Below are 22,629 nucleotides of genomic sequence, written 5' to 3' on the forward strand. Positions count from 1 at the left end.
CATAGATCTGCCTGCCTTTGCTTCTTAAGTGCTGGGATTAAAGGTATGTGTCACCATGTACAGCCTAACAATAATCTCTTTAGGGACCCTTGCCTTCATTAAGACCCACAGTGTTGATATGTGCATATATATATGTATGTGCCCTATACATGCACAAAATAAGGACACACATATACACACAAAATGGAAAAGGAACCAAATGTATGGCAACGTGACTTTGCTTCTAGGCTGACTTGTAAGGAGTTTGGGCATTGCCACTAAAACCACACAAGAAAAGTCTGGTCAAACTGAAATCTACAACTCTCCTTATCCACTGACAATAGGCGACTCAGAGAAAACTATCTCAGTCATCAGAGTTACAAATGCCAGAACAAAAACCTGCATAGCATCCAGCAGCCCTGAGACAGAAAAAGCATGTCATGGGAGAAGCTCGAGTTAAACCTCCATTCCCTAGATCCCACTCAAGTCAAGCAAAGGCAGTCAGCTATCAACCTATCAACACTGTGGGTCTTAATGAAGGCAAGAGTCCCTAAAGAGATTACTGCTAGGCTGGGCATGGTGACACATACCTTTAATCCTTGGGAGGCAAAGGCAGGCAGATCTGCGACTTTGAGGCCAGCCTGGTCTATGTAACAAGTTCCAGGCCAGCCAGAACTACATAATAAGACCATGTGGGGTGAAGGTGGGGTGGAGGGAGGGAGTGGGAGATGGATTAGTGTTCCTCTCAACCTTGGCCAGAGCTTTCCTCTGCAGTGGCAACAGTTAATGCTTAGACTTATAACTGGTCCAAGTGTTGAGAACCTGTGACTACTGAGTGTTCAGCCCTAAATGGGACATCTTTATCAAGCCCTGCCATACCCACTGACAAGGCTCAAGGAACATCCTGGAAGGAGAGAAGCTGGGCAGTGATGGTACATGCCTTTAATCCCAGCACTCAGGAGGCAGAGGCAAGTGGATCTCTCTGTGAGTTCAAGACAGGTCCAGGACAGTCAGAGACACGCAAAAAGAAACCCTGTCTCAGGAAAAAAAAATTAAAAGGAAAGAAAGAAAAAAGAAGGAGCAGAAAGAATGTAAGAGCTGGAGGGCGAGGCGAGTGCTGAGGAGCACTGTCTGTAGATGGCAAGGCCACTGCACTCGTCATTCACCATCAGTTCACCACTGCCCACCATCGTTGCCTAAGATAAAGCCAACAGGATCAGTCACCATTCCAGGAGGCAGCACTAAGGGAGTCTCCCCCAAAAAAGACATGAAGGGGTGTAAGAGGTGAGAGGAAAGGGTTTGGGACAGATCGTTGTCTACATGTGTTAAACGGTAAAGAATAAATAGAAGACATTCTGTTTAAAAAAGGATTTCAGAAAGAGAAAATAATTAAATATCCGAAAATAAAGAAGTCAGTCTGCATGCAGGAGCTGATTGTCGGTGGGTGAAGGTATCTGTCGCCAAGTGTAATGACTTGAGTTTGATCCCTGGGACTCACATGGTGGAAGGGAAGAACTGACTTCTACAAGTTGTCCTCTGACCTCCACTTGAGCACTGAGGGTGCCACCCCCCTTACCACACACAAAAATAAATAAAAATGTAATTAACAGTTTTGAAAAGGAAGGTAGTATTCAGAGTATTTAGTACATAAAAATGTTTCAACTAAACTGATATGGGAGTACCCTCTGTGTGTTGCTTTCCTTGGTTAATGAATAAAGAAACTGCCTTGGCCTGTTGATAGGGCAGAACTTAGGTAGCCAGGGAAGACAGAACTGAATGCTGGGAGAAGGAAAGAGTCAGAGAGATGCCATGGATCTGCCAGAGACAGACGCTGGGAATTTTACCCGGTAAGCCACTGCCACGTGGCGATACGTAGACTAATAGAAATGGGTTAAATTACTATAAGAGTTAGCCATTAAGAGGCTAGAGCTAATGGGCCAAGCAGGTTTTAATTAATACAGTTTCTGTGTGGTTATTTCAGGGCTAAGCTAGGCGGGCGGCCGGGATGAACAAGCAGCCTGGCTCTCCTCCAACTCTAAATTATTGTTAAACTAATTTCAGTATTTCCAACTATATATTACAAAGATAACATACAATTGTTAGTCTTATAATAATAACCATTGGGAAAATATAACAGGAAAACAGAATTTAAGAACAGGATTAAAGTTCATACAATATCTAGAGCAAACTGAATGGGAAATATACAAACTTAGGGAATGAGATCCACTACTCAACACAATCACTTTACTCAAAATTCTACAGATGTCAATTCTCACACAACTGGAACCTTAAACTCAGGGTAATATATTTTTTTCTTTTGTTTTGGATTTTTCGAGACAGGGTTTCTCTGTAGCTTTTGGTTCCTGTCCTGGAACTAGCTCTTGTAGATCAGGCTGGCCTCGAACTCCCAGAGATCCGCCTGCCTCTGCCTCCCGAGTGCTGGGATTAAAGGCGTGCACCACCACCACCACCTGGCTCCTCAGGGTAATATTAAAATGCCTACAGGACTGAGAATCTACACCATACAATACCTTATATAAAAACATAAACAAGGCTGGGATATAGTTTAGCAGTAGAATACATTTCCTTGTACTATGGGCAAGGCTCTGAGTGCAGTTAAAGGGATATATCTAGATGATAGATAGATAGATAGATAGATAGATAGATAGATAGATAGATAGATAGATAGATAGACAGATGATAGCATATAAGGAAATGTAACCACAATCCACTTTAAAAACAAACATCGCTGACAAAGAAAAGTTATGAAAAGTCTTTGCCCCTGTGAGGTAAGAAAGTATGAAGGAAGAGCAGCAACTACTGAAGGAGGCACCTGCCTGGGCTCAATCTCAGCCCCATCAGTAAAGAAAACAAAATTAACAAAAAAGTAGCAGAGGCAACTGTGTCAAAAGAACATAACACTGCATTTCTCAAAACTAGACTCATGTATTTAACAGATAACAGGTGACATCAAATCACTAATAAAAAGAATGACTGTTCAATGAAGTGTCTTTAGCTAGCTGATTATCATGGACAGGTACACCCAACTTGATGCACATCAGTAAATTCACCTTTCATCCATAAAAAAGCTAAGTGTGAAAGTGGAAGACAGCGCATAACTTGTTTACAGAGTATGGAAGTGAAGACCACCTCCCACAAATCCTGTTATAACAAAAGTAAGTTAAAAACCAACACACTGATAACACCTGAATCTGAAAAACATGTCTGAAAGAAACAGCAAAAGTTCAAAGACTGATAACTTGATGAGAAAATATATTTTAAAATTTAATCCTCATCATCCTTGTATAGTTACAAAGTTGAATAAAATAGAGATTCATTTATTCAATCAACCAGCTAGCAAGTATACACACATTCCCCAAGGACACAAAGGAACATAGTCCAGCCTCTACAGAATTCAGAATGGGCACTAAAAGCCATGGTTTAGCACCCTATAACCCAGCCTCCCGAGGATTACAGGATCTGGGCCAGCCTAGACAGCAAAACTCAATCTTAAACCCAAAACCCTGCACCACTGAGCTGTACCCCAGCCTTTCAGAGATGAACTGATGTGGGGCTCTGCATAAAGGTTAAGAGGCACAAAAAAAAGGGCTTCTGTCTTAGGGTTTCTATTGCTGTAATAAAACAACATGACCATAGCAACTGGGGAGAAAAGGGTTACTATCTGCTTACACTTCCACACCACAGTCCACTATCGAAGGAACACATGGCTAATAACTTAAGCAGCCAGAAGCAGATGCAGAAGTCATGGAGGGCTGCTACTTACTGCCTTCTTTCTGATAGTCCCCAGGACCACCAGCCTAGGGGTGGCACGAACAACCACAGTGGGCTGGGCCTCCTCATAATTAAGCCACTACCACACACGCTTGCCTACAGTCTGATCTTATGGGCAATCTGATGTGGGAGAGTTTTCTGTTTTGTGTTGATTTCATTGGTTAAATAAAGAAACTGCCTTGGCTCTTTAATAGGACAGAAAATTAGGTAGGCGGAGTAGACAGAACAGAATGCTGGGAGAAAGAAGCCGAGTCAGGCAGTCGCCATGATTCTCCCACCCGACACAGACGCAGGTTAAGAATCTACCTGGTAAGCCACCAGCTCGTGATGCTACACAGATTATTAAAAATGGGCTAATCAATGGGCTGGAGAGATGGCTCAGTGGTTAAGAGCATTGCCTGCTCTACCAAAGGTCATGAGTTCAATTCCCAGCAACCACATGATGGCTCACAACCATCTGTAACGAGGTCTGGTGCCCTCTTCTGGCCTGCAGACATACATACAGACAGACTATTGTATACATAATAAATAAATATATTTAAAAAAATGGGCTAATCAAGATGTGAGAATTAGCCAATAAGAGGCTGGAATTAATGGGCCAGGCAGTGTTTAAAAGAATACAGTTTCCGTGTAATTATTTCGGGTAAAGCTAGCCGTGTGGGAGCCGAGTGGCAGGAAGCAGCCCGCCACCCCTCATACTACAGCAATCTCTCAGTTATGGTTTCCTCCCCTCAAATGCCTCCAGCTTGTATCAGGTTGACATAAGCCAGGCAGCACAGACCGTGTGAAGAAGTCACCCAGTGCCCCCTACCACCTGTGTGACTGTGAGCAAAACAACTGGCCCTCCCACAACTGGAAACAAGAGCTGGGAAGAAATCAGCAGATGAGTGGAGATGAGCTTGCAGGGGCCTGGCTGCCACACCTCCCCAGCACCAGTCTAATATCTGATGTGGTCCTTAATACAGGCCTCCTCTTCCTCCCTGTCCCTCCATCTGTCAGGGCTGTGAAAAGCTTCTCAGGGATGCATAATGGGGCATACAACAGCTCTCCACCCTACAGGGTGGAGTGGGTGGGCAGCAGCCCCATGCAGCTCTAACTGCTCTGAAACTCAAGGATCCACCTGCCTCTGTCTCCCAAATGCTGGGATTAAAGGTGTGCGCCACACCAAGCTCCTAGCACAGTTCTTGATACTATTTTCTCAGAATATACTATCCTTTGTTTTGCTTTTTTTTTTAGGCAAAATCTTGCTATAAAGCATTGACTAGTCCTAAACTTGCTTTGTAGATCAGGTTAGCCTCAAATTCATAGCATTCCTCCAGCCTAGCAGAGTGCTGGATTATAGGTGTCACCAAGCCCAAGGGCCTGTTTTTGTTTGTCCATTTGTTTTAGCAGATGCTCAGAGTTCCAGCTCTGAACTATTCCCTGTGACAGTCCTAGACACACAACTGCTCAGTTTGACAGCCAACGTCCAATTCACACAGATACTTACAGGCTGAGGCTGCTCTGCGATGCAGCAGTTGAAGCACAACCAGAACTCACTCATGCTTTCAGTCCAAGGCCTGAGCAAGCACCACCAAAGGCTCCAAGTCTCCAGGCAAGAAGCTCTACAACGTTCGCCCTCCGAGTGAGGAATGGCCGTCAAAATACTTTATTTCACTGTGTCTCTGTCCTTGGAATCAGGGTCTCAAGTTGATTAAAAGGAAAGTCTGATTGTTTCTTTTCTCAGCTTCCGGTTCTGCAGAGACTTGGCTCCAGGTCAGTGGGGAGGAAAAGAACCACTTTGATCCAGAGCCTGCAGTGGAGAGGAGGAAAAGCCAATGAGTCACTGCTCTATCCTAGGAATCATTTATCTTTTAAAATCTGTAATACAATAAGAGTAAATATTACCCAAAAAGCAAATACTGAAAGTCAACAATTTCACAAACTCAATGACTTAACCAATTATTATTTTGAGTTATCACTTGACTATGAAGAGTCAATGTTGTAATAGTGAAAACAGAAAAATCCTTGTTTTCAATGGAATAGTCTATAACTATGAATTAGTTTAATAGGCATTTTATTTAAAAATTACCAGTTAAAACATAAGTTGCCATTCTTTTTAGCTGCCACTCTTAAAACTCTTAAATTCCACCAAGAAATGTTGATCATCATTTTCATGTTTCAACCGAGTCCTTTGTTCTCAGACAACCCACAGTAACTATGATCAATTAGCTCTAAGAAAAACAGGTATAGCACACCAGAAACCTTAAAGTGACCATTCATCCACAGAATAGAACCCTGCACAAAGGTCAAATGCATTTTGTTAGCTTTCCTTACGGGGATTCAGCCTTTAGGACCCCTCCTCCACCCAAACAGCCAGCACTGAGTGGAGACACTGAACATCCCTCACCACTGCAAGCCAGCGTGAGACCAAGAAACCCCTGTCGGGCAGCTTCCTAGCTGCAGCTGAACAGAGTGGACTTTCTGCGGATTTCCAAATGCTGGGCAGCTGACTTGCTGACAGTCAGGAGAAGCAAAGAAGGGGAACCAGGGAGGTTCCAGTCATTTTTTTAAATTGTTTTTATTGAGCTAAACATTTTTCTCTGCTCCCCTCCCTTCCTCCCCTCTCCCCTCTCCCCTCTTCTGTGACCCACACATTCCCAATTTACTCAGGAGATCTTGTCTTTTTCTCCTTCCTATGTAGATTAGAACCATGTATGTCTCTGTTAGGGTCCTCTTTGTTGTCGAGGTTCTCTGGGGTTATGAGACTATAGGCTGGTTTTTCTCTGCTTTATGTCTAAAAGCCACTTATGAGTGAGTATATATGATATTTGTCTTTCTGGGTCTGGGTTACATCTGGGTTTTTTTCTAGATCCACTCATTTGCCTGCAAATTTCAAGATGTCATTATTTTTTTTTTTTACCACTGTGTAGTACTCCACTGTGTAAATGTACCACATTTTTCTTATCCATTCTTCGGTCGAGGGACATTTAGATTGTTTCCAGATTCTGACTATTACAAATAATGCTGCTATGAACACAGTTGAGCACATACATGTCCTTGTGGTATGACTGAGTATCCTTTGGGTATATATCCAACAGTGGTATTGCTGGGTCTTGAGGTAGGTTCGAGTCATTTTAGGACCAGTGTTACCTGTACACAAGTTTGCTTTGGTGAGGCCTGAAGTTATATTAAATGGGCTCATACTCTTGGCAACCTACCGTGCCCAATATATACCCAATACTGAACACCAAGTTGGAAGTCAAGGAAGTCTCAGCAATTAGCCAACAAAGACAGACAGTGAGAATCTAAGAAGCAGCAGCATGGATCAGAGCAACTGTAATGATGTAACAGGTACAGAAGTTTACTAAGGACATCTGGCTATTATCAGAACAAGAGAAAGGAGAAGCTATTAAATGTGGCATCACAGGGCCACCTTCGAGTGGAAGTGGCACTGATAAAGGACGATTAGAAGGCGGGGCAACCAGTGGAGCCAACAAGTGAAGGCAGTGTTTGCAAGAAAAATACAAAGCTTAAAAAGACAATGTGGTAGAGAGTGAAGGAAAAAGCCACCCTTGAAATGAAAAGATAAAAGGCCAAAGATGACTTCGTTTGGTTATACAAAAAGATGTAAACATTGCTGCTCTAAGTGGTAAAATATAATGTTGCTTTCATTGGTTAATTAATAAAGAAACTGCTTGGCCTTTAATAGGGCAGAAAATTAGGTAGGCAGAGTAGACAGAACAGAATGCTGGGAGAAAGAAGCCGAGTCAGGCAGTCGCCATGATTCTCCCACTCCAGACAGACGCAGGTTAAGATCTTTCCTGGTAAGCCAGCTCGTGGTGCTACACAGAATATTAGAAATGGGTTAGATCAATATGTAAGAGCTAGCCAGTAAGAGGCTGGAACTAATGGGCCAGGCAGTGTTTAAAAGAATACAGTTTCCGTGTAATTATTTCTGGGCATAAGTTAGCCAGGCGGCCGGGTGGCGGGACACAGCCCGCCACTCCACACTACTACAGAGCTGGCGGCCAGGAGCTGGGCAGCCTGAATGCAGCCCACCGCAGCTTCTACTACACTAGGTGGTGGTGGCACAAGCCTTTAATCCCAGTACTCGGGAGGAAGAGGCAGGAGGACCTCTGTGAGTTCGAGGCCAGCCTGGCCACAAAGCTACACAGAGAAACCCTGTCTTGGAAAAAGAAAAGAAAAGAGAAGGAGGAGAAGGAGGAAAAGGAGGAGGCGAAGGAAGCCTCAAACCGATAAACACTGCATCTGAGAATCATTGTCTCATCATCTTACGGAATTCTGAAGACTGACCAGACTAAAGCTCGGCTCTTCTAACAACATTATATTATGTAAATATAACACAAAATTCTCCTTTATTCTCACCAATGTGACTACTTTAAAAAGTATTGTTTTATATATCATAAGTTAAGTATCCTTTACCCTAACCACACACATTTTTTTAAAAATTCCTCCCTTTGATTTCTTCAAAGCAGGAAGACTAACCCTGCTGAACAGGCACTGAGACACTTTCATGGTGAGTGTACTCAAGTCACAGACCTGATGAGCTGCAGCACATACAATCCTGGACCTCAGTCTGCAGTCCAGAGGGTAAGGCTAGCATGCCTCAGGAAGAACAATTCATGCAGTAAGACTAAAGGAAGAGAAGTTCACAGTCCTGCTGTAATTAAAATATAGGCTTGAAACACTTTATTTCGCCCAAGTTTAGAGATAAGAAGTAGAGAGGTTTGGCCTTAGAACTGAGAAATATTCTGAGATTTAACTAGATCTAAGGAAACTTTTACTCATTTCTTCTGCCCAATCTTGTTATAAGAAATATACGAGGAAATGAAAAATTAAAAACTGGATAAACAAAAAGGCTGTACATAAGGCTGACAAGATAGACAGAAAGCACTGGCTTCCAAACTGGAGGACCTGACTTAGATCAAAACATAGAAGAGAGACTTTATTCCTGAAAATGATTCTCTGACCACCACACATGAGAACCAAAGTATCAAAGTGTGTGCTCTCTCTAAATGTAAAAAAAAAAAAAAAAAAAAAAAAGTGTGTGTGTCTCCAAAATACATCTATATCCTTAGACACCGATTATTTCTTTATGGTAATAACTTTGAGAATTCTCTCCTAGCTTTCTGGAAAGGACAGCGTCACTGCCAGTCACCTTACTGCTGCATGAGAACACCCTAACTGTAACTCAGTGCCCAAAGATGACTAAACAACCTTACTACTGTAGGAGAACACAACAAAACCACCACCCTAACTGTAACTCAGTGCCCAATGATTAAGCATAGCTCCAAACAGGTTTAACGGCCCTTGGATCTAAGGCCTCAGCCAGTGAGAAATCATAGAGAAACAGAATCTCCGGTAGCCAGTGCATGAAGACAGCTTGTCTTTGTGGAGACAACCCCACTGCTCACCATGCTGCAGCCATTACAGCATTTCCACCTCTGTATTTGGCTTGGTTCATGTATGTCACATTTTCTGATTCAAATATAAACAGCTAGACCCTACCTGCAAATATTAATTTCACATTTCAAGCAGTAGTGTTTTACTCTGTTTAAGTTACCATGTGACTTACTACTGTACCATCTTTGATAACTGCTTTAACAACCCACATTTCCCCAGTTCAAAATTTCTTCACATCTCCAGCAACACTATTTCTTTTCATTCCCATATACTACTTTAAGAATTCACAATGCTCGTTGGGAATGGTAGCACAGGCCTTTAATCCCTACAATCAGGAGGCTGAGGCAGGTGCATTTCTATGAGTTCCAAGCCATGGGGATGAGGGAGAAGGGGAAAAGGGAGAGGAAGAAGGGGAAAACTCACAATGCTTTTGCTCAAGAACAAATGATTAAAACACAGTAATTTGTAAACTGCGTATTTGGACAATACAATAAACCTGCTGGAACGTATTTTCAAACCAAGAGTGTTTGCAACCCCACAGGTTTTTATTTGTTAAGTAAACAATGGACCTTAAGATATTTCCTAACATGGCTGCTTTGGGAAATACCCATCTTGCTTTCCTCATCAAACTGCATTTTTAGATTTCAGGAATATAATTTGAATCTGTTGCAAAAACATTCCACACTGCTACTATACTGATAGTTACTTTCACTTGAGCTGGAAGTTGCTTAAAATATATTCATTTTCAAAATCTTATACTTTTAAAGCCAAGTATTGTCATACTGAAGGCAAGAGGATCAGGAGTTCAAGGTCACCTTCAGTTATCTAGCCCGTTTGAGGCCAGCCTGGACAACATGAGACCTCTCAACAAAATGCAAACCAAAACAAACCCCTTGCACTTAAAAAAGCAAGCTATACCCAGGGAGCAGAATTCTAAGAGCTACACAGCTCAGCACATTCTGCACACGAGTCAACATCAGACTGGTCTGCAGCAGAAGAGGAGTCTCCTAAGACTCCATCTTAGAGAAGGAAGAACTGCACAGTGCAGGAACAGGGCACATCTTCAAAGTTCAGAATTCAGAATATGTGGCATGCGCTGTGTTTAAAGCCAAGTTTAGATATGCTAGTACAGAGTGGCACTCCTCCAACCAGCCAAAGACTTTCAGAAGTTTAAGTATTCCAGTAATTTTAGAAACACTAGTATGGAGAAGTAACAGGCCCTAGAACCCATCGGTTTTCTGTTATAAAACAGAATAATATGTTTCAGTTTCCAGATCTAAAGTAAGGGCTAAAATCAGATGCTGTATATATAGGTATTGCATACTACATGCTCTTAGTTGTTACCAAAATTTAAAACACCAAATACAAGAATAAAGCAACAATAACAGCTTTTTTTTTTTTTTTTTTTTTTTTTGAGATGGGATGGCACTAAGTTGCACAGATTAGTTCTGACTTCCTAGCCTCAAGTACTGTGGTCTCAGCTTTCTAGGTAGCTCGGCCACTACCACACACTACCACGCCTTAATGTAAATTCAGTCACAGTCTGAAAGCCTATCAAGAAGAAAAACGATTTTTTAAAAAGATTTATTTCAGTTTTATGTGTTGGGGCATGTGCACATACGTGCAAATATCTGGAGGCCAGAAGAGGGTGTCAGACACCCTCAATCTGGTGTTACAGGGTGTGGGGGGGTATAAGTTTATGCACCACCCAATGTTGCTATTGGGACCAGAACTCAGGTCCTCTGCAAGAACTATATGCACCCTTAACCACTGAGTCATCTGTCTAGCCCCAAGGGGGGGTGGTGGTGATGAAACCGGCATATTCATATAAAAGAACAATGAATCGCAGCTTTGGAGATTCTTAGAAAGCATTATATAAAACAGCACTCAGAGAACCATTGCCACAAATTTCAAACAGTTTAAACAACTTTTGTCTAGAGAAACAAAAATAGGTCAAAGTAAAATTCTTAACAGCCAGCCAGGAGGGCACTCAAGGGCAGGATTCCAAACAGGAAAAGTCGCATAAAAACTCCTGGAACGCTGACAATGTTCTACCCTCCCTCCAGTTGGGCTGGAATGAAAGCCAGGCAGGCACTCCACCATCAGTGCAACCCCAGGCCTGCTCTAGCAGGTGCTAGTTACAAAAGTATTTGTTAAACACAAGTGTCTATATATTTAAAAGTTTATCTTTTAGTTTAAAAAATGTGTTATGTGTATTGGTATTTTACTGCATGTGTGTATACACCATGTGCATGCCTGATGCCCACAGAATCCAGAAAAGGAAATCAAATCCCTTGGAACTAGAGAGGCAAATGGTCATAAGCTGCCACGTGGGTGCTGGGAACTAAACCTGGGTCTTCTAGAAAGGCAGTAAATACTCTGAACCCCTAAACCATCTCTCTAGTCCCACTTGCTCTGCTCTTCCTGTGTGTAAGATGTGCCTGGCGCCCATGGAGGCCAGAAGAAAACACCAGAATCCTTGGAGCTGAAGTTACTAGTTGTGAGCTACTAGACATGGGTGCTGGACCAAACTCAACTCTCTTTAAGAACACCAAGCATTCTTAACCACCAAACCACCTTCCCAGTCCTACATATTTTTTAATGACCAAAAGTGTAAATAAGATATAAGTAACAACAGTAAATGTTAACAATTAGCAGTTGGTCATAACGAACTGATAACCATCAGGAATGAAAATGCAGATAATCAAGTGAAAATAAACACCTTTACTAGTGACACTGAAGGGCAGGGTAAAATTATGGGAGAAGGGTGTCAATTCTACCAAATGCCAAAGTTGTTTCCTACACAATTACTAAATTATTAATTAATGACAAATATGATTTATCAATGAAGCTTATTCACAGCAACATGAACAATTAACTGTCCCATATTAGTTTTGAAATGGTTTTGTTTTCATGTTTGCTTTTTGTTTTTATGGTTTGTTTTTTTCTCATTATGTATGTACGTGAGTGTGGATCCACGTTGCATGGATGTGTTTGTAGAGGTCAGAGGGGTCATTCCTCAGGTGCTACCTACCCTTTCTTTGTGTGTGTGTGACAGGGTCTCAAGCTGGCATGGAAATTTCCAAGGCTAGGCTGGCTGAACAGCAAACCCCAGTACTAGGGCACCACCGTGCCCACATAGATACTTAAAGTTTACTTATTTTATGTATGAGTATTTTCCTTGAATGTAAGAATGTGGACTACAGACCTGCCTGGAGCCCACAGAGGCCAGAAAAGGGCATTGGATACCTGGGGCTGGAGTTACAGATGCTTGTGAGCCTCCATGTGGGTGCTGAAAACTGAACTTGCGTCCCCTAGGAGAGCAGCAAATGTTCTTACCTCCTGAGCCCTCTCTCCATGTTTTTAATGTGGGTTCTGGGGATCAAACTCGGGTCCTTGCTTTACCAACTAAACTATCTCCCCAGCCTCTTGCTTTCCACATTACAGGAAAGGCCGAGCTATGCCAGGTGCCTTCACTCATGTTTTATCCTTATTTTTTTTTCCCCTTTGGGGTATAGTTCCTTATAGAACCTGGAGCTCACAAACTCAAATAGACTGGCTGGCCAGGGGGCCCAAAAGAGCAGGATCCTCTGCCTGGGGTTACAGGATGAACTACTATGTCCTTGGCTTTTAGACCCAGGCTGGGGATTAAACTTGGGTCCTCATGCTTCCACAGGAAGCACTTGGACGCTGGAGCCATCTCCCCTGCTCCTGGTTTTCCGTCTTTGGAAGCAGGGTCTTACATGGCCCTCACTAAGTATGGCAGTAGGGAAAGCTGGTTTAGATTGTGACAGCTGGCCATGGGCACACGCCTGTAGTGTAGGCCTGGACTACACGTCAAGATGTTGTCACGAACAACTGACTCAGAACTGCAGAACACTTGACCTTTGTACATCCTGTTTTGCTGTTCTAGAAATGGATTCACATTAGCGTCTACCTTCTTGGTGAGGACTCAGCAAGTAAATATAAACTGTCTAGAAACGTGCTTGGGAAGTCACAGAGCGGTGCGTCTCACCAGTTCTCCCAAGTAACTGGTTTTCACTGCTGTCATTACGGCACTACTGTTGCCCTAGTTATCTTTTCTTTGCCGTCACAGAGACGGGGCCTCTTTGGCACTAACCTGAGCAGCATGTGGAAAACGACCTTTCTAGTCAGGCCCCCTCTTAGATGGAGCAACACATAAAAAAAAAAAGTGTCTATTTACATTTATATTTAAAAGAGAAATGGAGCAGAACTGGTATCAAGGTACAGAAAAAAAAAACATATAAAACAATTAAATTAATTAATTCTTCCCTTTTATAGCAATGTCCTAATATCCTCCAAAATAGTTTAAACGTATACACATAATTTATATGTCCATGACATACACTGTTTACAACAGAGAACTTTCAGTAGATAGTTGAATTAGTAATTCTAATTTGGTTACTTTATCAGTTAATAAATGTCAATAAAAATACAACTGTATATTATATTGATTTGTCAAGTTTTCTCCTCTTAAATAAAAGGCTTTGAGTGTCGGAGGCATAAAGATTTAGAAGGCTTAGTAAACGAGCTGTATGTGTAATCCATGCTTCTTGGCCAAGCAAAGAAGTCCCTATCAGTCCCCTGGGACAGGAAAGCCAGTTCAACCCAAACTGGAGTGGCTTATCTTGGTGTAAACAGGCGCGGTGGAGGACAGCTTTAGTCCTGTTTCAGATTACTCCAGCGACAAAAGATCACTTGGGTCTACAGCTCATTCCTGTGTGCTTAGTGCCAAGTGCCTGACTTGTTAACTTGCTATTTTCCTCCAATAAATAAGGCATTTTCAGCTGCCAAATAATTTCTTTTACATGGGAAACCTTTTTTTTTTACTTTTGGTTTTTTAAGACAGGGTTTTTTCCATGTAACAGCCTTGGCTGTCCTGGAACTCACTCTATAGACATTTGCCCATCTCTGCATCTTAAAGGTATGTGCCACCACTGCCCTGCTGGAGAAATATATATATATGCTGTGACAATAGAGTTATACCCTACTCCATAAGGAGTTCACTAAAACTTTTTTCTATTTAAATTTTTTTTTTTAGATTTACTTATTTTATGTATTTGAGTGTTTTTCCTGAATGTCTGTGTCCAAAAGCATGCCTGGTTCCTGGGAGGTCAGAAGAGGGCACTGGATTCCCTGGAACTGAAATGACACGGCTGGAAGCTACGACATGGGTGCTAGGGTCCTCTGTACCCACTCTTCAGTCTCCTACTTTAAACTCCTTCATGGTCCGCCCCCTCCTCTCTCTGTCCCTCCTTCCTTCCTTGGGAGGCTTTTCTTTAGTCTCACTGTCTTGCCTAGGCTGACCTGATTTCTGGGCTCAAGTGACATTCCCGTCTCAGTCTCCAGAGCAGCTAGGACTACAGACACACACCACACCGGGCCTCGTTGTGTGCTTGTTTGTTTGTTTTTCTGAGACAGGGTTTCTCTGTGTAGTTTCAGATCCTGTCCTGGAACTCGCTCTGTAGACCAGGCTGGTCTTGAACTCACAGAGAAACGTCTGTCCCTATCTCCTGAGTGCTGGCGTGCGCCACCACATTTGGCACATTGTGTATTTATTTTAACAAAAATCCGCATCCCACTGTATTACCAAAATTAACACCACAGTTGAAACAGATAACTGACAATCAAGCAGTGCCCACAGAGTGCCTGGCATCTGGCTTACTGTGGCCTCTAAATCTAGAGAGAGAGACTAGTATATGTGGTAGGCATGAGAGTTTATGAAGGGAATGACAGCACTCCAGAGGCTGAGGAAGAGGACTGTGAACTTGAGACCAGTCAGAGCTATAGAAAGAAAAAAAAAACATTTTTAGGGGCCAGAGAGAGGGTACAGAGGGTAAGAGTATTTGCTGTGAAAGCGTGAGGACCTGCAATGATCCCGTACACCCTCAGAAAAGGTTCACACACCTGTGACCTATGCACTGTGGGAAGTGAAGACAGGAAAACTGATGGGGTTTGCTGACCTAGCCAATCTTGCAAAACAGCAAGTTCAGTGACAGACTCTCCCTCAAGGGACTAAGGGAGAAACAGAAACCAGGGCACCTGACATCCTCCAAATGTACGTAGACACACACAGACACACACAGACACACATACTCATGTATTACTAAAAATCAAGAAAAAATTACTTGGATTTAGACTGTACTAGACACTGTTTAACGATTACTCGGTAGCCATACTGCACATAATGTAGCATGTAGCCAACTTCGGGTCGGCTTCTATTTCACTGTCTGCTGAAGTGGTGGTTCACTATTGGAAACTTTACCCAGTCCCAGGACTCAGCCAGAATCCTTAGAGCACAAAAACAGCCCACAGGCTGAGGCGCATTCATTAAGCTGCACAAGCAGAAACCATACAATAGCATGATCACCTGCCTCACAGTCCCTGATGGAGGGAGAGTAAAGCTCAAAGCACATGAATAGTAACTCTGAGGTTCCACCAGAGAAGATCTCCATCTAGACAGGCTGTCGATGAAGTCTAGTTTTAGACACAATGTGTCATATATGATTATAACTTAAGGTAAAATTGAACTAGACTTTATTAGCTTGCCTGATGTATCTGAATTGTGATTTCTTCATTCCCAAGGTAAAGATAGTATTTGCTTCTTAGGATTATGAAAATTAAAACAAGACAAGAGTCTTTGTCAAAGTACATTAAATGTAATGTGTGATTAATACTCAAATGTTTGTTTTTCTCCTTTGAGGGAGTGTTTATAATAAAGTTGGAGTTTTCTAACTTACAAGGGAATTTACTAACAACACTGATTTTTAAAAATTTTAAACCAGCCGGGCGGTGGTGGCGCAGGCCTTTAATCCCAGCACTCGGGAGGCAGAGGCAGGCGGATCTCTGTGAGTTCGAGGCTAGCCTGGTCTACAAGAGCTAGTTCCAGGACAGGCTCCAAAACCACAGAGAAACCCTGTCTCGAAAAAACTAAAAAAAAATAAAATAAAAAAAAAAATTTAAACCATTCAAAGAAAACTGACTAGACGTAATCCTATGCCTGTAATCCCAGTACTGGGCGAGGGCAGAGGGGTGGGAGGGGGGCAGAGTCAGCATGACTCAGAATCCAAAGCCAGTAAGATCTGCATACAGACCCTGTTTGGGGGTGAGGGGTTGGTGGGAGTCCTAACAAAGCAGGAAAGGACTAAATACAACTTAATGGTAATAAAAATAAATAAAAACTTAAAGCTGCACTTTAATTGGATGAACTTGTCTGACATGGTCACTGGAACCAATTATTGTGGCCAAACAATAAAATGAACCACTGGCTCCTTGAATCAAGAGGCTAAACAAGGTTGACTTGCCTCGTCCATGGGAATCCACAGCACAGCAGGAAGGTAGGTGCAGTGCTGGAAGAGGGAGACTCAAGGACCTCATCAGGTAACCACATCGTGTCTGCTTTGGTCAGCTATAAACAGTACCTGAAACACATTAAACTACATATACATAAAGACTAAATGGAAACTTAACTTTTGAGAGATTCTTCAAGGTACTAGCTAAAAATAAAACTAATGGATTTCCAGGAGAGGAATAACAAGGACTGCATGTGAAAAGCCACAGCGGAAGATGACAAATTTAAAATGTTCACTGCTTCTAATTTAAAGAAATGGAAATTGGAGACTCTCTAGAGAAACCCATGAGGAGTGTACTCTATTTCTCCACTCTCTTTTAATGCTTGGTTAAATATATATTAAAATCATTTTTAATAAACTATAACCTACAATCACGCACACATATAATTTGGAGAGACAGCTCAGCGGCTAAGAGCACTGGCTGTTCCAAAAGACTGGGATTCAATTCCCAGCACCCACATGGCAACTCATAACTGTCTGTAACTCCAGTTCCACAGGATCCAACATCCTCAAAGAGATGTACATGCGGACAAAACACCAATGCACATAAAATAAATAATTAAAGCCCAAACCAGCAACTACTATTTCATAACTATTCTACTTGAAAATGTAGCAGAATTCAGTGTTGGGAAGGGAACAGGGAAAGTGTGGTGGTCTGAAGGAGAATGGTCCCCATAGGCTCATGTTTGGATACTTGGTCCCCAGTTGGTGCAACTATTTGTGAAGGATTAAGATGTGTCTCACTGGGGCTCTGAGATTTCAAAAGATTAGTATCATTCAAAGTGTGCTCTCTGCCTCCTGCTGGGGGTTCAGAACGTGAGTCTCAGCTGCTGCCCAGCCACCCCTACTTTCCATCTAGTCCACCTTCATGACTCTGACCTCCTGCAATCATATGCCCCAAATAAATTCTTCTATAAATTGCTTTGGTCATAATCTCTCATAACAGCAATAGTTTAAAAAAAAAGTAACTAAGACACTGGCAAGCATATATATGTGAGTTTCAGGCCTTTTATGAAAGTCATCTGAAATTTCCACAATTAGTAATCTATAAAGAACTCAAAACAAAGAAAAAACCTATATGCACAAAAATTCATAATGGAAATACTTCTTAAAACAGAATTTAAAAATAGGTAAAGTCAAATGGCTAGGTAGTTGTTTAATTATGGTTTAATTACAGCTTTTATAGCCATGTCAATGCTAAAAGAATATGTTTAACAAGTTGTATTGCCTAAAAGCATTGTAATAGTATAACAATCACAGGAAATTTATATGAAAATAAGATGACCATTTAAAATCTAACATTATTAAAATAAATCTAATTATTATTTTTATTTTTAAAGATATTTATTTTATATGTATGAATGTTTTGCCTGCATGTGTTTCTGTGTAACACATGGTCCCGGTATCCATGGAGACCAGAAGGCACTAGATTTCTTGGAACTTGAGTTACAGATGGCTGCGAGCTTCCATGTAAGTGCTGGGATCTGAATCAAGATCCTCTGCAAGATAACCAATGCTCTTAATCATTGAGCCATCTCCTCAGCAACAAATTTTGTCTTTAAAACATCTGATGTATCTGGTACCATGTTTTGAAAACACCTGAACTTCACTAAAAATGGGCAACAACAATTACATTTTAGATAAAATAAAATTCACAGAAATATTAACTTTCAAGAATATACAGAGTTTTAAAAATATACTTAGATAACTACTCTTGATGAATAAATGGCTTATGACAGTTTTTATAAAATAGATGTGGAAAATTTCAAAATCCTCTATACCAACACAAAGTACTGGGCTTATTTCTATGAAATGCTTTATGTTCTCATCTGTTTCATTAGCACAGCTCCACAGGAGGCCACTGAAGCCCTGTTTCTGGAATGCTGCCCCAGTTCTTCCCACCCAGGCCTTGTTGCCAGGGCTGCAGCTGCACAACCAATTCTTATTAAAATGGAGTCTTTGAAATGCTGGTCTATGGAGAAGGATATAAAGGATTTCATTATCTCTTCTCAAAACTCACAGTGAGGGAGGGCTGCGCTCCACCCTTCCCAAGGCACAAAACCACTCACGTCCCTCTCCGCCAACTTAAACACCAAGACAAAGGCAGCAGCTCAGCCTCAGACAATGCAAGAAGTCGTGACAGACAGCACTGCGCAGCAGCGTCAACGTCTAGCAGGTTATTTTCAAATGAGTGTAAAATGAGTGGTGTGGGCATGAGCGATGGCCGTGACTTGAGAAACAACACTTCTAAAGAACAAGCACTGGGGGAAAGACTCACACTCTGTGACAGCAACCAAGAACAGTTTCACCGACAAAACTGGGAAAACTGAAAGGATTCACTCTTTGCTATAGTACTGAGGGCCCAACAGCTGCTTGGAGAATTTTATGGATGGGATACTCTCCTCCATTTTCATTAGGAACACATGCCCTTTAGCTCTCTCAATAAAATTCATAACAACTGCTGGTCTTGCTCCGAGAGACAAGTTATGAGTTAATCTATCTATGAGAAACATTAACACACATCTACAAAGATTAGTTATTTTCAGCTGAATGTAAACAGATAAATACTCAAAGTCAAAGTAAAAACCAAGGCCAGATTTTTATTAAACAGTATTTTCAATGTTCGTAGGACACTAGACTTCTTGCAACACAAAGAACTTAAGAACACCAATGACTTTAGGGACAAGAATTCAGGCTGGAAACGTCCCTTGGAGTGTAGTCTGCTCCCCAGATACACTTACAGTGGAAGAAAGCAGGAAAAGAGAGGAAGAGACACTCTCCCTTGAGGACTTGACCACACAACACCCACTTCAGAGAAAGACCCGAGACCCAGTCCTAAAAGTGCACAATTACTGGCATTTATTTTATCTGTCGTAATCAAAACCGAATCAGCGATCTAAGTGTATTTAACACACATGAATACAAGAAAAAAGACGAAATGCACGTTAAACAACAGATTTCCTAGATCTTCCCTTCTTGCAGCTGTCAAGCTCTACATGAAATGCTCACTCAGCATTTGCAAAAGAATTTTAAAGCACTTTTATGATTTTTTCTAGTAGGTTTTTGCCCTTGGTACATGTGATTTTATTTTTTAAAGGCTCGATTTTAAAGTTTTAGGTTCCCCCTTTATTTTAGAGAACTGTATTTTTTAAATTTTATTTAAAGTGGATAGCCAAAAGAATCTATCGAACCCTTAAATCCCCTGTCCCTACCAGTGTTGACTGTGTGGTGGGAAACACCATCCCTTCCTCTCAGAAGGGTGTGTGTGTTCTTGAACCTGGAGACTGTGATAGAAGCGGCTGCTATCTTTTACACATGCCTCAACAATCCTTGTTTTTTAATGTACTAGATTACATGATGAAGAGAGGATAAATATGGTCTGGATAGAGGAAAGTGTACATATTTCTGTTGTTGTTGTTTGTGTGAGACAGTCCTTCTGTATAGTCCTGGCTATCCTGGAACTTATTATATAGACCAGGCTGCCTATGCCTCCCAAGTGCTATAATTAAAGGCATGCACCACCATGCCTACCTTCCAGTAGATTTTTGTTTGTTTGCTTGTATATTTTGTTTCATCACCGTTGTTGTTGTTGAGACAGGGTTTCTCTGTGTAACAATCCTAACTGTCTTAGAACTAGCTCTTGTAGACCAGGTTGACCTTGAACTCACACAGATTCACCTGCCTCAGCCTCCCAAGTGCTGGGATTAAAGGCGCCACAATCACCCAGCGCTTCCAGTAGACTTTTAAAATGGCTTTGAAGAGTAGTCAACCATTACTGACTGCTTTTATTGATAAAATGTGGAATGTACTGTGACTAACTGAACGGTGGCCATGAGATGACAACTGTCATGACCGTTACATAGGCAATGGAACGGCTGTGCTTAACCTGAAGATCAAAACCACACTCTGGACTCTGACAAAATGAACTAATTAATGGTTAGTGCTAAGAACGCAAAGAAAGCAGACTGCTTTTGTGGCGATCACTTCAATAACTAGTCATCAGTGGCCAGACTTACCACTCACACAATGCGGCCACTTATTCAGCTATCTCTAGTGAAGACAGTTCCACACGACACACACAGGTGACTGCAGATGCAGCAGAAGTTGCTCCTGGAAGATTTCTTCTCATTTAGTTTTCCCGTTTCACTCAAAACTGGCCCTATCTGCAAACGAAAGCATGCAATTAGGAGGCAAAAGTGGCAGGGAGAAATTCCTCCATCCATATAATTAAATGATACAACATGAAAACTAAACTCAAATGCTAGACTCACTAAACACCATGTTTAAACAAACAACCTACTTTTCAATGCCTGTAACATGCTTATTACACAAAGTTACACCCTTTTCTCATCATATAAATTGATCGTTGCTTCCATGGTATGCAAGATACAACTTATGACCCATTGAGCAGAATCCAGGTAATAAGTCTTCAGTGGATATACACAAGGTTGGCTTACACACTGTGTTAAAGAACATGTTCCTACATTGACAAATCTAAAGACTTCACAAGAAAAATTCAGATTTCTGCTCTCTTGAAAAAAATAAAATCAAACAACATGAGGTCTACTCCTACATGGAGCACTATCAGATTGGATGGGCATGGGCTTTCTGGCTGGCTTTCCACAGATGCTGCCACTCTACCCTAGTTCAATGTAACCTAGTTCACAATTACCTGTCTGGACCTGATAAGCATCTGAGCTTTCAAACTCTGGTATGTATTTTTAATAGCTCACAGGGAACATTGTATTATTGTCAAACTCAAACATGTTTTCTTGATTTAGGAATATAAAATAACATGAAATAGAAACATTAGGTTTGAGTCAGAAAGCTGTAGATTTCAGTTCTAATTCTGAATGTCAGTAGCTGTGTGATCAGGCCCATATCAAAGCTAAGCTATTTTTTCAAATAGAAACATCCAAACAAACACTTAACACACTAAGCAACAACGAGCCTAAACTCTAGCATGCACAAGCTCAATTGGTAATCCTAATCACTTCTTTCTCGTTATTGCTCATCTCAGGGACCACACCGTATCTCATGTCAGCACTATCCAATGTCTTCATCCCCTAAAAGCACTGCCAGGACAAGTCAATCTTCCACTCCCAGCCATACAACAAACTGCAACTCTTCCCTAAGTTTCCACTGCTTTGCTGAAGTTGTATATTCAACTGTCTAAATTGTGGTAGGCTTGCTAGCCTTGTGTGCACAATGCCCCAGGCTTAATCCTTAGCACCAAAAACATGGCAAAGATAGAACAACTAATTGTGTCCTCCAAATGCTGCTGGTACAAATTTGAATTACATAGTCTTTTTTTTTTTTTTTTTTTTTTTTTTTTTTTTGTAGCTGCTTTAACACACATGTACAAGCCAGGTAGCGGTGGCACATGCCTTTAATCCCAACACTCAGGAGGCACAGGCAGAGGATCTCTGAGTTTGAGGCCAGCCTGGTCTACAAAGTGAGTTCCAGGACAGCAAGGACTAAACAAAGAAACCCTATCTTGAGAAACAAAACAAACAAACAAAAAACCACACCGGGCGGTGGTGGTGCACGCCTTTAATCCCAGCACTCGGGAGGCAGAGGCAGGCGGATCTCTGTGAGTTCGAGGCCAGCCTGGTCTACAAGAGCTAGTTCCAGGACAGGAACCAAAAAGCTATGGAGAAACCCTGTCTCGAAAATCCAAAAGAAATCAAAAACTAATTTCTAGTAACAAAGAGTAGGTGTATCAATTGCCTGGAAATAGGTATGGGTAGGCAATGAAAAGGACTACAAACGGCTGAAAGCAAACTTTTGGGGTGACATATTTTCAATTATATTTGTTATAGTGGTTTTAGTGGTGCTGGGGTCACACCACTGTCTTGGGCACCTCAGGCAAGCCCTGGTCCACTGTCTGTTCCCAGTCTCCGATTTCCTGTAGCTCAAGTGTGGTATCCCTTCACAGGCATATATGTATGGCAAAGTTATCAAACTGAACACTTTTTAAATGTGCAATTATTCTGCTTAAAACCAAATAACTCACTGCCAAATGATAATTTGTAGCAACACTGATCTGTAGCAACATTGATTTACATGGAAAGCTGGA

The 22,629-nt window shown here is 41.6% G+C and overlaps 1 protein-coding gene across 3 annotated transcripts in view; it reads right to left on the bottom strand.

Annotated features, from left to right (window-relative positions):
• The window catches only part of Cdc42se2 (CDC42 small effector 2), a 72,196-nt gene that overhangs the window by 23,025 nt on the left and 26,542 nt on the right, over positions 1-22,629 (bottom strand). For 2 of the 3 annotated variants that reach the window (XM_057776192.1, XM_057776190.1), the window contains exons 2-3: positions 20,567-20,713; positions 5,261-5,563 (exon numbers count right to left, since the gene is read on the bottom strand). In XM_057776192.1, the coding sequence (XP_057632175.1) occupies positions 5,261-5,314 (54 nt within the window). In that variant the 5' untranslated portion in view covers positions 5,315-5,563; positions 20,567-20,713. The remainder of the gene's footprint in view (positions 1-5,260; positions 5,564-20,566; positions 20,714-22,629) is intronic. The other variant, XM_057776191.1, reaches the window with a different exon arrangement.

This window comes from Chionomys nivalis, chromosome 7, assembly GCF_950005125.1.
Source record: "Chionomys nivalis chromosome 7, mChiNiv1.1, whole genome shotgun sequence".
Taxonomy (NCBI): Eukaryota; Metazoa; Chordata; class Mammalia; order Rodentia; family Cricetidae; genus Chionomys; species Chionomys nivalis.